Raw genomic sequence first — 13,082 nt, 5'->3', positions numbered from 1 at the left:
AATGCCATGACCTTGTTCCCGTCTTTGGGGATCGCAAACACAGCTGTGGATTCTGTAGTATAACAGTCCTTGCAGGTCTCGTCCTTATCTCTAGTCTGCCACAACGAAATCTTCCGAGGTTTCTTCAATGATTGTTCGGAGACGAGTGGATGGCTTGTGATATCCTGGGAAAGAGGTTATCGTTGACCATCGGTTATTCTAGAGGCGTCCGGCTTCTCTTTTCTAATCGAATCCTGTTCATCGCTGAGTTCTCGGCTGGGGGATCGCTCTTCGGCTGACACAAAAGCAGTGGCGGTGGATGCTACGTTCGACAACGGTACTATCTGATTTGAGATGGGCATTTGCATTTCGCCCAGCTGTAAAACCCGCATCACAGAATCAGTAGCGATGCTTGGGCTGCCCTCTGAGCGGCTTAACCTGGGGCGCTTGGCGGATGGAATAGGTTCATCGCAGGTAGTCACTTCCGATACGGGAAACACATCATCATGCGGCCGCTTTCGAGCAAGGCGCATTGATTCCGACGCAGGTGGCGTTAAATGGTTGTAGAGAGGTTCTATATTTGGATCGAGGAGGTCGTAGGGCGGTACAAAGTTGTGGCGGGGCGTGTCGATCGCGACGTTGTAGCAAATCGTATCGGTGGGCATCATGTCTGTACAGACACGCGTGCGTGAGCCTGCTGTGTGCATTTTCCTGCGCTGATGGTTTCAATTATAAGCAGTTGATCGTACGCTGCGAAATAGTAGTGGAAGGAGGAAGAATGAATCAGAGTGTTATCGCCACGTCTGCGCTTTTTGAAATGAAAGAACTATGACTGCCTATTGTACAGAATTTCAGCCACGCTAGCAGACTCAATGACCACCACAACAGTAATAACAGCTGAACAGATCGTAGATGCGACCAGAAACAATTGCAAAAAAGTCCAGCAAGCAGAAGAGGAGCCACTATCGCAGGCACTCAGACCGCCAATGCGATCGCTGTCTGGCCCCAACCCCTACGCATATGATCGATCGCACCTATTCTTCCTTCGGTACTATTAACCATTTTCTACAACAACATTGCATTGATGTGATCATTCATCAGAAATCCACCACACAGAACTGTTTCAACTCCTGACTCATCGATACCTTGGAGGGTCTTTCGTTGGCACACTACGTTGGTATGATCTCACTACTGTGGAATAGAATGTGTTTCTTCTGATCTATCTAACGTTTTGCATAGATATAGAAGGTCTCAGATTTACCGCCCGAAATGTCTAGGGGCCAGTATGGTGCCAGTTAAGGAAACAAGCGGAAGAACGACTGGAATGACCACAGTCAACGAAGGAAGCGTCGAAAACAACAGCCTCAGCCCAGTAACAGCGCTGCGCCTGACGATGACACCGCCGATTATGTTCATACTATGCTCGGCAATCGTTTCGTGCTCACTCTAGCGAATCACGCCAGATCTTCGTACGAAGACAAAAACCAGGCTGTCGCTGTCGAGGACCCTAACCCAATGCTTGGGAACCATCGTGTACGAGCACCCAAAAATGCTACATACACTTCCACAAGCACGAATTCCATTAGCACTACGACCAATATGCTAGACAATCGCAGTGGTGGCCTACAGAATCATCGTAGAAAGCAATCACAGCAACCTTCGATTGGTCACTCGCCTGCACTTGGGCACCCCAGCACGACCGGAAATGATTGTACCATGAAAGCCATTGTGGCTCGGAATGCAGGCCCGAATTGGACGAATATCAAAAACCCCATCCCCTTATCGGAGTTTAAGCAGGTGCAGCCTAGCTCCATGATATGGGAGGTCACGGCTGAGAAGACAACGAATTCAAGCGCTCATGCTACCCATAAAGACTATCTTCCCACACCCGATGGTCTTTATTGTTTGAAAACTGCGCCTTTTGTTGTAGGGATTATTGACGCCGATACACTAAGCTTTCGGGACCGGAGGATGACTAGTTACGCAGGCAAAGGCGACAAATTCTTGATCCAAGAATAGGTGGCAGATCATCTAAGGGTGATGTATCACGATTTTCAAAACAACAAGAACAAGCATGGTCTTCCAGTCGTTTACGCAGCTTGGTGTAGAGATTCTCAAGCAGGTGATAGGGTCTCCTCGATCAACCTCAATGACATTCGAACAATCAAGGCTACCCAGGGCGTATCGATATTCGGCCAGCTTGACCAAGAATCAACTCGAACATTTATCAACAATCGCATTGGCAATGCCCTGAACAAACAGGTACGCACTCTTTTAACGACATATCAGGGGCCGCCGACAGATCACCTTGATGATATACGCCACGTAGTCGGATCGACCATCGCAAAGGCTACATCTCCGTTCGAATCATCGGCTACTGTAGCCCCTCTGAGTGGTTACGGAATAGCAAGTCCTGTTATAACCTCTGCAGGCATCCACGAGAACCGAGCAAACAGGAGGAGTACCGGCCCGTCAGCCGGCCAGATCACACTTGGTCATGAAGCCTCAGCGCAAACACTCCAGGATCATATAGCTTATGGGACCTACCCATCGCAAGGACCCGACGCTATCGGTATTGATGGGGATATGACGTTGTATTCTTCACGGTGAAGTATTGTCGATGATGACCAAGAGACGATCGAAGCAAGTATCCCATTGGTTTCGAAAAAGCCAAAAGATGGCACGTTGCCACCCCCGAGACCCATTTCCCGGGCATCCAAGATGATTCCAGAGGCTGAGAGCATTTCACGTAAGAACGTAGAAGAGGCCGAAGAATGGACACTGCTAGATATCGAAGATGATGATACCCCAGTGCGTTCCACTATAGAGTATACGGCGTTGTCGCTTGGGGCTACCGCCATGGATGAACTGCGTCTATCTCACAAGAACACATATATAAAGACTGCAATGACTGAGTTCGACTTGTTCGAAGCCAGGAAAATTTACAACACCTATAAGAGCACGTTGGCGGGGGTTGGATCAGAGAATTGCACTTCGACGCAGCGCACAGAACTGAATCGGTTGTAGAACATCTTACATGAAGCTGATAGGGCGCACTCAATCCAGCGCACCGAATTGGATGAGCTGCGACAGAGCCTCATTAGAGTCGAAGAGACGTAAGATATGAAATCCAACAAGCGATCGGCAGCATGTGGAAAGTCCAAGTGCAGCATAGGGGATGTAGAGTGATTTAATAGCTACTTGAGGAACGTGGTATGGTAGACTTTGTGCAATTTCTCACTGTTTGCATCCAGTTAGGGATCTTTAAATTTCCATGACGCGTTCCGGGATTTGTATAATGATTGAATCAAGTCAGTTCACGACCAGCTGTTCTCTCTAGTCATGCTCTTTGATTATAGTGGGTGATGTAGAGCGCAGAAATTGTGAAAACTGTTGAACAGAAACGACAGAAGAATGACAGGTCTATATTAAGAGACAGCCATGAGTTCAGAGATGGGAAGCTTGGAATGGCGGTCTCGGAAGCTTGTATGGTTTGAGCGCTATGAGAGCCGAATGACATGCTAAGCTTGTTAGTCTAACCAGGCACATCGCCCAACGAGCTATCCCTCACAGGAAAAATCCATTTTCAAGAGTTTGATAGCTTCATTGATGAAAACAAAGACTTGATTCTCCATAACGTGTTGGATAAGCGAGTCGGTCAGACAAGCGAGTCGGTCACCCCACTAACTTTCGCATCTTCAAAGCGATATAACTTTATAACGCGATTATATGAACTATAGATATTTAGAGAGTGGATATATTAGTATCTAACTATTCTTTTCGCACGTACGTAAGTTATACCTAGTCTCTTTACATCTACTGCAGCGCCTTTGAGCGCGCTAGCTAAAGCCTAATTGCGCTCCTCCTTGACGCTCTTTATGAGTAATCTGCTCGTCAGCCTCATTTTGAGCTAGTATATCCTCTCCCTCTCCCTTTCTTAAGGTCCCCTGCCTTTGTATTCGCTTCTTTTTACGCTGCCTACGCTTTGTTGCTGCCTCGTTGGCTCTCTCAAGGCTGGTGATCCGATCACGCATCAGCTTAGCGGAGAGCATTATCACCTTAGCTCCCTTATTAAGCTAGTTAATCGCCTTAATAATTAAAGCTAGTAATAAGCTCTTATGCTGGCGCACACGCTTACGTATTAGACTTAACTGAGACTTAAGCTCACGTACGTTGCTCAGCGTACGAGCTGTGATGGGCTAGACCCATGTATGCCTACCTGTACGCTGAGAGAGAGCAGCGCAGTCATGCCTCCTACATAAATATCGACTATGCAAGCTGAATCGCGTTGATTCAACTTGTGCATGCCTTTTGCGTATGTGTGGCGCATGTAGTCGTGCCGCTAGTCTTATAGACTCACGCCCGTTACACTGCTGATGGGCTACTTCGGATAAGAAATTCTTAATTATCTCTTGCGTAGGAGGAAGGCCTCGCTTAGTAAGGCCTTTAATATATCGTACAAGCTCTAGCTCTTATTGTGGGCTAAGTTTAAGCTGATGAGATGCCTAGGTCTCACGCGGGGCCTGAAGGCCTTGGTGTCTTCGACTGAGCGTTGATCGATCGATATTATATTTAGCTGCAAGTTTTGTATATGAGAGTCGACTTCCTGGCTCGTGCGATTCTAATTCTTTAATTGCTGCTTGAATCGGGTCCATATTGATAGAGTTGTACCGCGTTGAAGTTCAGTATTGATTTGACGTTTTGGTGCTGGGCGGGGCGTTGCGCGAATCCGGGCGTTGCGCGCACGGGCACGTTATTGTGGTTTTCGAAATACCTTGAGCCGCCTGGATCTGGTTAGCTTGGTGCCCAAGAACATCAACTCCCATAGTAATTTGTTAGTAAATTAATGCAGCAGCCGTTTCCCACCTCCAGAAGCCCATGAAGCTAGTCCTGTACTCTAAATCGTTCGTGTATAGCGTTTTGTTTGTGTGGAGCTTGTTGCGAGCTCAATCTAGCTGCTGTTGGGATGCCGCCCAAGCGCCAGCGTAAGCCGAAGCAGCCATTCGATCAAGGCGTTAACCCGTCCTCCCAGAAGCGTAGAGCGCCAGCAACTAGACAAAATCCTACCCATTTAACGCCTAAACGTGTCCGCCGTGAGGCGCTGCCGTCGCCTCCAGCGACTGCCCCGCCGCGCCGTCAAAGCCCGTTGTCCGAGCCTGAGCTGCAAGCCACCCAAACAGCTGCCTCCGCGCAAGCTGAAGATATCGTTGGCGAGGATGAGGATACTTTCGAGGATGGAGATGGCGATCCGCTGCCTGAGGATGAGGATGAGATCGCTGCTAAGGGCGCTGCCGGTAGTGTTGAGGATGAGGGAGAGCCAGCGTACCGACGTCAAGAAGGCACTCCATGGCTGCCTCGCTCATCGCAAGCGCTAGAGGATGAGGTTAATCCTGTACTGCGCGTTAGGTGGAGGGCTTGCCTTGGTGGTGATATGGAGAAACACTTTATTCCTGAAGCTGCCGATAGCGAGCACGGCGTACGGCTGTACTCGCTGCATTTCGACGACCTATGGCAGTGGGTAGATGACGTTGTTGCAGAATTACGGCCAAAAAGAGCGAAGATCTCATCTGTTTGCACTGTTGTTTACCCAGCTAAGCAGGCCAAACGCGAGCGCGCGATAAAGCGATTGCGGCGAGGTGTTGATGCAACGTGGAATAGCTTTCAGCGCCTTGTTGTAGAGGTTGATAACTATGTCAGCGAGCCAGTAAACGTCGATTTCGAGCTCATCTTGGCTGAAATTCCAGGGGAGCAGCAGCCGTTGCCAACGGTTGTCGACGGTCCTCGTCGACGCACCGCAACGGTGATTCAAGAGGAGGGGCTTGCTGGTGTAATAGCAGCTGAACAAGCAGGTAGCGGGCATGCTATTGCTATCCGGGATAGATGGCGCTGTACAGATACCCATTGCGAGAACTATCCTTATTGCTGCTGGATGGCGCCAACAGCGAGGCAGCCAGCGCGCTTCGAAGATCACCTCTTTGTCAACGGCAACATTATCTCCATGTGGGCAAGAGCAATTACAGCGAGAAGGGCAACGTACGATGAGCCATCTGATGATGTACGGCTTGCAATTTTGAGAGCAAAGGACCTGCGGGTGCATGAGAAAACGCGCAAGTTGCGGGCGGCTGGAGATGGCGACGATGATATCAAAAGCTTAACAAAACTGCTCATCGTTGGACAGCTTGAGCGGATGAACAGGCAACCTCAACAGGAGTCTAACTTGCAGGCAGCTGCACCAACGATAACAAGAGCTGAGGTATCTAGTGCATCTCAGTGGGCGCCTATCCGATATGATCATGAGCAGGAGATTAACGAGCATACTAGTAATTTCTTTAACTACCTTAAGTTAAAATTTCCTACAGTTGGAGAGGACATTAACGAGCTTTATAAGACTCTTGTTATTGACGGAGCTATGGATATCAACCTCTTGATGCAGCCATCTGGTGATATCTTGAAGTTGTGGACGCAGCATTTCAAGCAGCCTCCTGGCTGGTTTTTCACGCTACAAAACACTGCAAAAGAATGGCAAGCTGGGTACCAGGGTCTCACAGATCGTAACTGGAGACGAGTCGAACGTTGTAAGAAAAGAGAAGAGATTGCGCGCAAGAAATTGGTGGTTGAACCGTCTAGCAGTGTTGTGGAGGATGATGGCGAGAATGCTTGAAGCTTAGTGGCCTGAGCGTTTTTGGTGACAGCGGCCCGTGCCCGCTAACGTGTCCGTGCGCGTGATGCGCGGATTCGCGTGATGCGCGGGGAACACCAAAACACGTCAAACCCCTTCACCTTCAACACACGTTAACTCCACCAATATGGACCCAATTCAAGCTGCGATTGAAGATATTGAAAATCTAGAGCCAGGAGAACAGTTCTCGTATACTAAAATTGCTGCTAAGCATGGTGTTGTGAGATCTACGTTGACCCGAAGGCACCAGGGCCAGACAAGCTCAGAAAGAGACAAGAACTTCAACCAGCAGAAACTCAACCCACAACAAGAGCTAGAGCTTGTGAGATATATCGAAAAGCTCACAAAGCGAGGCATTCCTCCTACACGAGAGATGATCAGGAATTTCTCATCAGAAGTAGCCCATCAGCAGCTCAGCGAGAGCTGGGTTACTCGCTTCATCAACCGACACGAGATCCATCTCATCTCAAAGTGGACCAGCGCCATGGATCGTACGCGCCACCTGGCTGATTCTGAGTCAAAGTATAGACTCTACTTCGAGCTGCTGCATCGAAAGATCACCGAATATCACCTAGAGGCTCGAGATATATACAATATGGATGAGAAGGGCTTCTTAATTGGCTTGATAGGCAGAAGTAAGAGGATATTCAGCAGGCGTCAATGGGAGAAGAAGGAGGTTCGAGCATCTCTCCAGGATGGATCACGCGAGTTTCTGACAGTCCTGGCCTGCTGCTGCGCTGATGGGAGCTCGCTGCCTCCAGCCCTTATCTACGCAGCTAAAAATGGAGCTATACGATCGAGTTGGGTAGAAGATATCAAGGCAGGAGAACATGAGGTCTTTGTCTCATCATCTCCAACAGGCTGGTCAAATGATAACGTAGGCCTAGCTTGGCTGGAGCAGGTGTTTGATCGCTCTACAAAGCAACGATCAGGTAGATGGAGATTGCTCATCCTTGATGGCCATGGATCTCACCTCACGATGGAGTTTATTAAGTACTGCGATCGCCATAGGATCCTCCTCATGATCCTTCCTCCCCATTCGACCCATACGCTCCAGCCGCTAGATGTAGTGCTGTTCAAGCCACTCTCTCAAGCCTACTCTAACGAGCTCACTAACCATCTCCATAAGGCTCAAGGCCTTATTCCAATCAAGAAAGGGGACTTCTTCCCGCTCTTCTGGAGCGCCTGGATATCCTCCTTCACAGAGAGCCTCATATTGAAGGCCTTCGAAGCCACTGGGATCTGGCCGATGGATGCCAACGTTATCCTTCGTAGATTTGCTAGCACGCCAGAAGCTGAGAGAAGCTCATCGTCAGGGCTCTCTGATCATGACTGGAGAAAGCTCGATCGGCTAGTACGAGCTGCTGTTAATGATAGCCATCAGTATGAGGCAAGAAAGCTGCGCTCAAGCGTTCACCATCTCTCTGTGCACTATGAGCTTTTAAAGCATGAGAACGAGGGCTTAAAGGAGGCTCTTCAACATAAAAAGAAGCACAGGAAGAAGGGCAAAGCTCTTGACCTTCAACAGCGCCAGGAGTATCACGGTGGCTCTGTCTTCTGGTCTCCTCGCAAGCTGCGTGAGGCTCGAGCTAGAGAAGCAGTACGGGAGCGAGATGAGACGGAGGAGAAACTCCAAAAAGCACGGTCCAAGAAGCAGCGCGAGGAGGCTCGACTGCAGCGTCAAGATGAGCTCGAGGAGAGGCGTGTGGAGAGGCAGAGACTCAAGGAGATGAGGGAGCTTGAGCGAGCTGAGAAAGCAGCTGAACGCGCGCGCCAGAAGGAGGAGAGAGACGCTGCTAAAGCTATACAACTACCCCAAAAGGGAAAGAGGAGAGCTTCAGCAGCTACCTCATCGAACAACAAGCGTCAAAAACGCGTTGAGGCTGCTCGCGCTGGTGCTCAAGTTCAAGAAGAGCCTCCAGCTCCTCCATCAAAGCTCACATCACGTGGCCGCAACGTCAACCTCCCATCAAAATATAGATAGTACAAGTTGATCGCAAGCATCTAATTACTCCCCCTCTATAAATTCGTATAATAACAGCTTATATACGTGGCTTAATAGCTTCATTTTTGAAGTAGTGGATATGGTGTTCCCCGCGCATCACGCGAATCCGCGCATCACGCGCACGGACACGTTATAGTGTTGAGGTTTTTCAGGCGTTTCAAATGCGCTGCAACAATAGTCTATTTGGATAGCCCTATGTACAACACTACAACGTTATGCGATTATAACAGGTTAACTTCCTAAGATAGTTCTATATGTATAGAAATAGCTCTTATTTTTTTAGAATTATTAAATCGCTTTTGTGGGTTGCGCATTAAGGTGTAATCGTTCGCATTTGTATGGTATCATCTACCTATAGAAACGTACTGTGGCATCCATTTAAAAGCACAATTAATAGGGATAGCCACACCTATGGAACCAGCTTCTGCAGTTAATATTACAGCACACCAGCTGCGCTGCATACTCAAGAAAGACCCCAAAGTCAATGAAGTTCTCCGCTTGCGCTGAATTCCTTTTCATCCACCCCTTGAGCTGCTTAAAGCTCTTCTCGATGGGGTTGAAATCTGGTGAGTATGGCGGCAGATACTCAAGGAGTACTCCAGCACTTTGGCAAAGCACCCGTACACGCTCTGATCGATGGATGGAGGCGTTATCAAGCACGATTACTGAGGCTGGCCCTGGGTGAGGATTGCAGAACGGCAGCACTTGAAACTCTAAGAAGTCTTCTAGGATCTCAGATGTAATCGCGCCTTGAAAGATCTTATAGCTTATGTAGCCATCTATCGTCATGGCTGGCAGCAGCGACCACCGTTCTGATCGCCTGAAGCTGTGTGATAGCTCCACCGGCTCCCCGATTGGAGACCAGCCATACTTGCGGTCGCCCGTACGCTCATTGCAGGCGCTCTCGTCCAACGCAACGATCTGCTCCGCCTTATAGTGTTGCGCCATCCTGGCAAGATAGAGGCGGCGGAGTGGCTCACTCTGCTCCTTTGCCCGCTTTGTTGCAAGCTTGCGAGACCATCTCATCTTCTCTAGCTCTCGGTAAACGCTCGCAAGGCTTATCCTAACGTCGTACTCGTCGTACAAGAAGTCCCTCATCTCATCCATGTATGCGCCCGGTGAGCCATTGAGGTATGCCTGAAGGCCTTCGCGCTGAGCTTGCCGGAGTATAGATGGCCGCCCAAGTCGAACGCAGCGCGGCGGATAAGGCACGCCCCAAAACTCTAAGCTCAACCTCAGCTTTGCTACTGTGTTACGGCTCGCACCTGTAGCTCTAGAGATGGCTCGATCACTTTCGCAGGCAGCAATTCGGTCGAGGATAGCCTGGAGAACAGCGGGCTGCAAGCGGTGGCCGGTGCCTGGCATCGCGATGAGATGGGCTCGAGAAAATTGCAACACCAAAAACGCGAGTCAGTAGAGGCGATCGCAGCAAACAATGAACTTCAAATACGTTGTGGGTGTTAGAAAGCGTGGCTGCATCGATTTACTAACAAATTACTATAGGAGTTGATGTTCTTGGCCACCAAGCCAACCAGATCCAGGTGGCTCAAGGTATTTCGAGAAACACCCATAACGTTACTACCTACCTAGTTAGTCTTTCCAAACATTCTGTCCTGAAATTAACAGACCCAACGCCTATAACCCTCGAAAATCCGCTATATTATGAAATGCAACCTCAAGCTAGAAGGGAAAAAAGCAATGGAGCGAAAGCTCGGAAAATATGAATTCAACCCATTCCATCCCCGTGCCCTGCTCACTGGCTTTCTCAAGCATTGAATTTCTGCTTCTTGTTACATTTAGTAACGAAAGTAGTGCTTTGAAATGCTTCATCTTCATCTTCAAACTTGCGCTTTCGGGACTTGGGGGGGCAGTTCGTTGCTGGAAACTGGCGGGGGGGAGCACCGGCTCTGAATGCAACGGCTCTGGATGTATCGGCTCTGGGCTTTGCTCCTCTGGATTCTGCGGTTCTGGTTGATCTGGCTCTGGGTTCTGCGGCTCTGCATTGGCGACAGTATCGGAACCAGCCAAGTGCACTACTTTCTCGTCACACACGAACGAGACTCGCTGTCTACGGGCTTGGGGTTCTTCGCAATGGCGAATTTGCTGCGTCATTGTCCCGACGATGACTGGGTCTATTCTCACTTCCTTGCATCGCTCTGGCTCTCCTGGATTAGCGAAGATGGCTCCTGTGTCCACTGTTTCGGAAGGCGATGTTTCTCTAGGTTCTCGCTCGTCTTTGCTAAGATGCTTGGCTTTGGCATTATCGATGCCCTCAATCTCAACATCCTTATGCAATTCAGTTTCGTCATCTATTTCTATGCCATCATAAACAGACGGCGTGATGGTGGGGCACGGGGTCGGAAAGTCCATGCCACCTTCTACATCTAGCCACCTCAGGATGTGACTATAAACCTTGGTTTGACACAAATGCGCAAGCATTTTCTCGTGAAGAGATAGGTGCAAATCCGGTTGACTCTTCGTCGACTGGTTCCTGTCAAACATTGCGTCGATGGCACGCTTCTCCAGTTCTATCAAGGTTTCCTCGGCAATACGCACATCGTTTATGAGCTTCCGTCCACGCCGCAGGAAGATGGGACCAAAATTATTGGTAAGATCTTCTTTCGTGCATTCGGGATGCAGAGAGATGCAACGGTCAAGGTAGTGCTGATAACGAGTTCGATAAATGTCGTGTTCATCTTGAGCCTTTTCCAGGGCCACCCTTGCTAGCTTGATATCCTCCCGGAGGTCGGCTTCATCCATTGATTCGGCAACAGACTCCTCGATGGGCTCCTGCAGAATATCACCCATGTTCGTATTTTTTGGTTTCGCAGCTTCTTGGGGGCCTCCGGTCGCTTTTGACTCATTGCTCGCAACTGAGGAGCCGTCGCTTTCATCAGAACAGTAGTCTTCGCGGAGGCTTGCCGCAATGAAGGCGTTCTCGCTCAACAAACAAATAGTCTTTGTATATCGTATCTACTCGTCTTCTAGAACCTTCAAGTTTGCCGGAATCTGTTCCTGTTTCTCTTTCACTAGAGAGCAAATGTCTTGCTCGGTTTTGCACAGCTTCCCTCTCAGCGTCTTTAGCTTGGCTTTCAGAGCCTTATTCTTCACCTGCCCTGGAGCAAGTCGCTGATTCTCGAGATTTGAAATCTCCTTCGTGTGGGTAGTGGCATGGGATTGGAGCTCAGAAATTTCTGCTTCGATCTCTGCGATCCTGTTGCGGGCGTCATACTGAGCTACACGAAACTCCTGCATAAGGTCCACGCTGATCAGTAGCACTTTGCCGAATTGAGAAGAGGGTAAAATTGTCATGACTGGTCGATCATTGTCAACGAATTTGACAACTTTCGTCGAACCTGCAGTGTATGTCGCTTTATCTTGCGTGTCCAAGGGTGTATCAGGCTGCCATGACTCGAATCCGTTTCCAGATTGACTCACTTTTTGCTAGCTGAAACTAGCAGCTCCCAGAAATCCGTTTTGCTGGGACTCCGATGGTGATTTATCGGATCCCGAGACTGTCGGCTGCACTTCTGGTTTCAGCTCACCGTTAACGGTAAGTCGCGGCGTATCGGGAATGCGCTCTGTGCGAGGTTCCGGCTCAATTTCCACGACGACTTGTAGCGTGATGTAAAAAGCCTTTGATTGATCTTTTATCTCGCTTTTCTGGTCCATGGAGTCATTCCCATTGATATCGACGCCGAATGGCTGCTCATCCAGTGTTCGACAAGAAGTGGGCGTGAGTGAATCAGTCGCCAGCGGTCCAGGGAGTACCGGAGTAGACTTTCCAGTAAGTTTCTGCGGTGGGGAGGGCTCCTCAAGCTCACAAATAGTAAAGGTGCTTCGTGAGCTGTGTGTGAATGGCTCACTGTGTTCATAGGATTCACGTCTGGCGCGCTTATGAGATTGAGTAGAGTCGTCACTTGCTGCCGCTGCAGACCAATCTTTCGATACGAAAACATCCTAGTGTCTCCTTTTGAGACGACCGGGGTTTATTCTAAGAGCAGGCGGGGTCTTGGATATTGCCTCATCGACGTCGCCACCAACAAGTGAGTCGCTGGGCGAACAACCTTGCTTGGCTATGTTGGCAATTTCCATGATATTTGCGGGGAAGGATTGAGCGTTGTTTGCCATAGTGGGAACGTGCGACTCAGAGATGGGAATCGAGTGTAGTTGGAGATTACCGGCTGCGAGCGATGGTTAGTGTCTGGCTACTTCAGCTGTTGCAATGGCAAATAAGTATCTGGGTATGCGAGCGGCTGAAGTCAATGTTGCGAAAAAGGTGGAGGTCCTGGATTATCAGAAGCAGAGAACCGGGAAAGCGAGGTAGCTGCTAATATAAGCACGGGCCCATACTAGTGCGTGCACCCAGTGAACTGCCCCGTCATAGCACTGCACTCTCCCCGCACCTGATGTTTACTA

The 13,082-nt window shown here is 49.4% G+C and overlaps 9 protein-coding genes across 9 annotated transcripts; 5 read left to right on the top strand and 4 right to left on the bottom strand.

Annotated features, from left to right (window-relative positions):
• Positions 1-1,398: 1,398 nt before the first annotated feature.
• On the top strand, positions 1,399-1,998 carry PtrM4_050760 (uncharacterized protein; the record flags this gene model as incomplete). The annotated part of the gene is made up of 1 exon (XM_001936863.2): positions 1,399-1,998. The coding sequence occupies one exon, from the start codon at positions 1,399-1,401 to the stop codon at positions 1,996-1,998; it is 600 nt and encodes a 199-aa protein (XP_001936898.2).
• Positions 1,999-2,053: 55 nt separating this feature from the next.
• PtrM4_050750 (uncharacterized protein) lies at positions 2,054-2,589 on the top strand (the record flags this gene model as incomplete). Its single annotated transcript, XM_066104880.1, has 3 exons — positions 2,054-2,101; positions 2,149-2,241; positions 2,269-2,589. 3 exons carry the CDS (start codon positions 2,054-2,056, stop codon positions 2,587-2,589), a joined length of 462 nt encoding a protein of 153 aa, XP_065959444.1.
• Positions 2,590-2,700: 111 nt separating this feature from the next.
• PtrM4_050740 (uncharacterized protein) lies at positions 2,701-3,006 on the top strand (the record flags this gene model as incomplete). Its single annotated transcript, XM_066104879.1, has 1 exon — positions 2,701-3,006. The coding sequence occupies one exon, from the start codon at positions 2,701-2,703 to the stop codon at positions 3,004-3,006; it is 306 nt and encodes a 101-aa protein (XP_065959443.1).
• A 1,939-nt stretch (positions 3,007-4,945) lies between these two features.
• Positions 4,946-6,640, top strand: PtrM4_050730 (uncharacterized protein; the record flags this gene model as incomplete). Its single annotated transcript, XM_066104878.1, has 2 exons — positions 4,946-5,185; positions 5,264-6,640. 2 exons carry the CDS (start codon positions 4,946-4,948, stop codon positions 6,638-6,640), a joined length of 1,617 nt encoding a protein of 538 aa, XP_065959442.1.
• A 145-nt stretch (positions 6,641-6,785) lies between these two features.
• On the top strand, positions 6,786-8,642 carry PtrM4_050720 (uncharacterized protein; the record flags this gene model as incomplete). The annotated part of the gene is made up of 1 exon (XM_066104877.1): positions 6,786-8,642. The coding sequence occupies one exon, from the start codon at positions 6,786-6,788 to the stop codon at positions 8,640-8,642; it is 1,857 nt and encodes a 618-aa protein (XP_065959441.1).
• A 411-nt stretch (positions 8,643-9,053) lies between these two features.
• Positions 9,054-10,028, bottom strand: PtrM4_050710 (DDE-3 multi-domain protein; the record flags this gene model as incomplete). Its single annotated transcript, XM_066104876.1, has 1 exon — positions 9,054-10,028. One exon carries the CDS (start codon positions 10,026-10,028, stop codon positions 9,054-9,056), a length of 975 nt encoding a protein of 324 aa, XP_065959440.1.
• A 315-nt stretch (positions 10,029-10,343) lies between these two features.
• Positions 10,344-11,471, bottom strand: PtrM4_050700 (Trypan-PARP domain containing protein; the record flags this gene model as incomplete). The annotated part of the gene is made up of 1 exon (XM_001936861.2): positions 10,344-11,471. The coding sequence occupies one exon, from the start codon at positions 11,469-11,471 to the stop codon at positions 10,344-10,346; it is 1,128 nt and encodes a 375-aa protein (XP_001936896.2).
• A 165-nt stretch (positions 11,472-11,636) lies between these two features.
• Positions 11,637-11,975, bottom strand: PtrM4_050690 (uncharacterized protein; the record flags this gene model as incomplete). Its single annotated transcript, XM_066104875.1, has 1 exon — positions 11,637-11,975. One exon carries the CDS (start codon positions 11,973-11,975, stop codon positions 11,637-11,639), a length of 339 nt encoding a protein of 112 aa, XP_065959439.1.
• A 132-nt stretch (positions 11,976-12,107) lies between these two features.
• PtrM4_050680 (uncharacterized protein) lies at positions 12,108-12,794 on the bottom strand (the record flags this gene model as incomplete). Its single annotated transcript, XM_066104874.1, has 2 exons — positions 12,108-12,592; positions 12,647-12,794. The coding sequence occupies 2 exons, from the start codon at positions 12,792-12,794 to the stop codon at positions 12,108-12,110; spliced, it is 633 nt and encodes a 210-aa protein (XP_065959438.1).
• Between the last annotated feature and the right edge of the window lie 288 nt (positions 12,795-13,082).

This window comes from Pyrenophora tritici-repentis, chromosome 10 (genome assembly GCF_003171515.1).
Source record: "Pyrenophora tritici-repentis strain M4 chromosome 10, whole genome shotgun sequence".
Lineage (NCBI taxonomy): Eukaryota > Fungi > Ascomycota > Dothideomycetes > Pleosporales > Pleosporaceae > Pyrenophora > Pyrenophora tritici-repentis.
The sequence above is the reverse complement of the archived record's forward strand: the minus strand, read 5'-3'. Positions and strand labels throughout refer to the sequence as shown.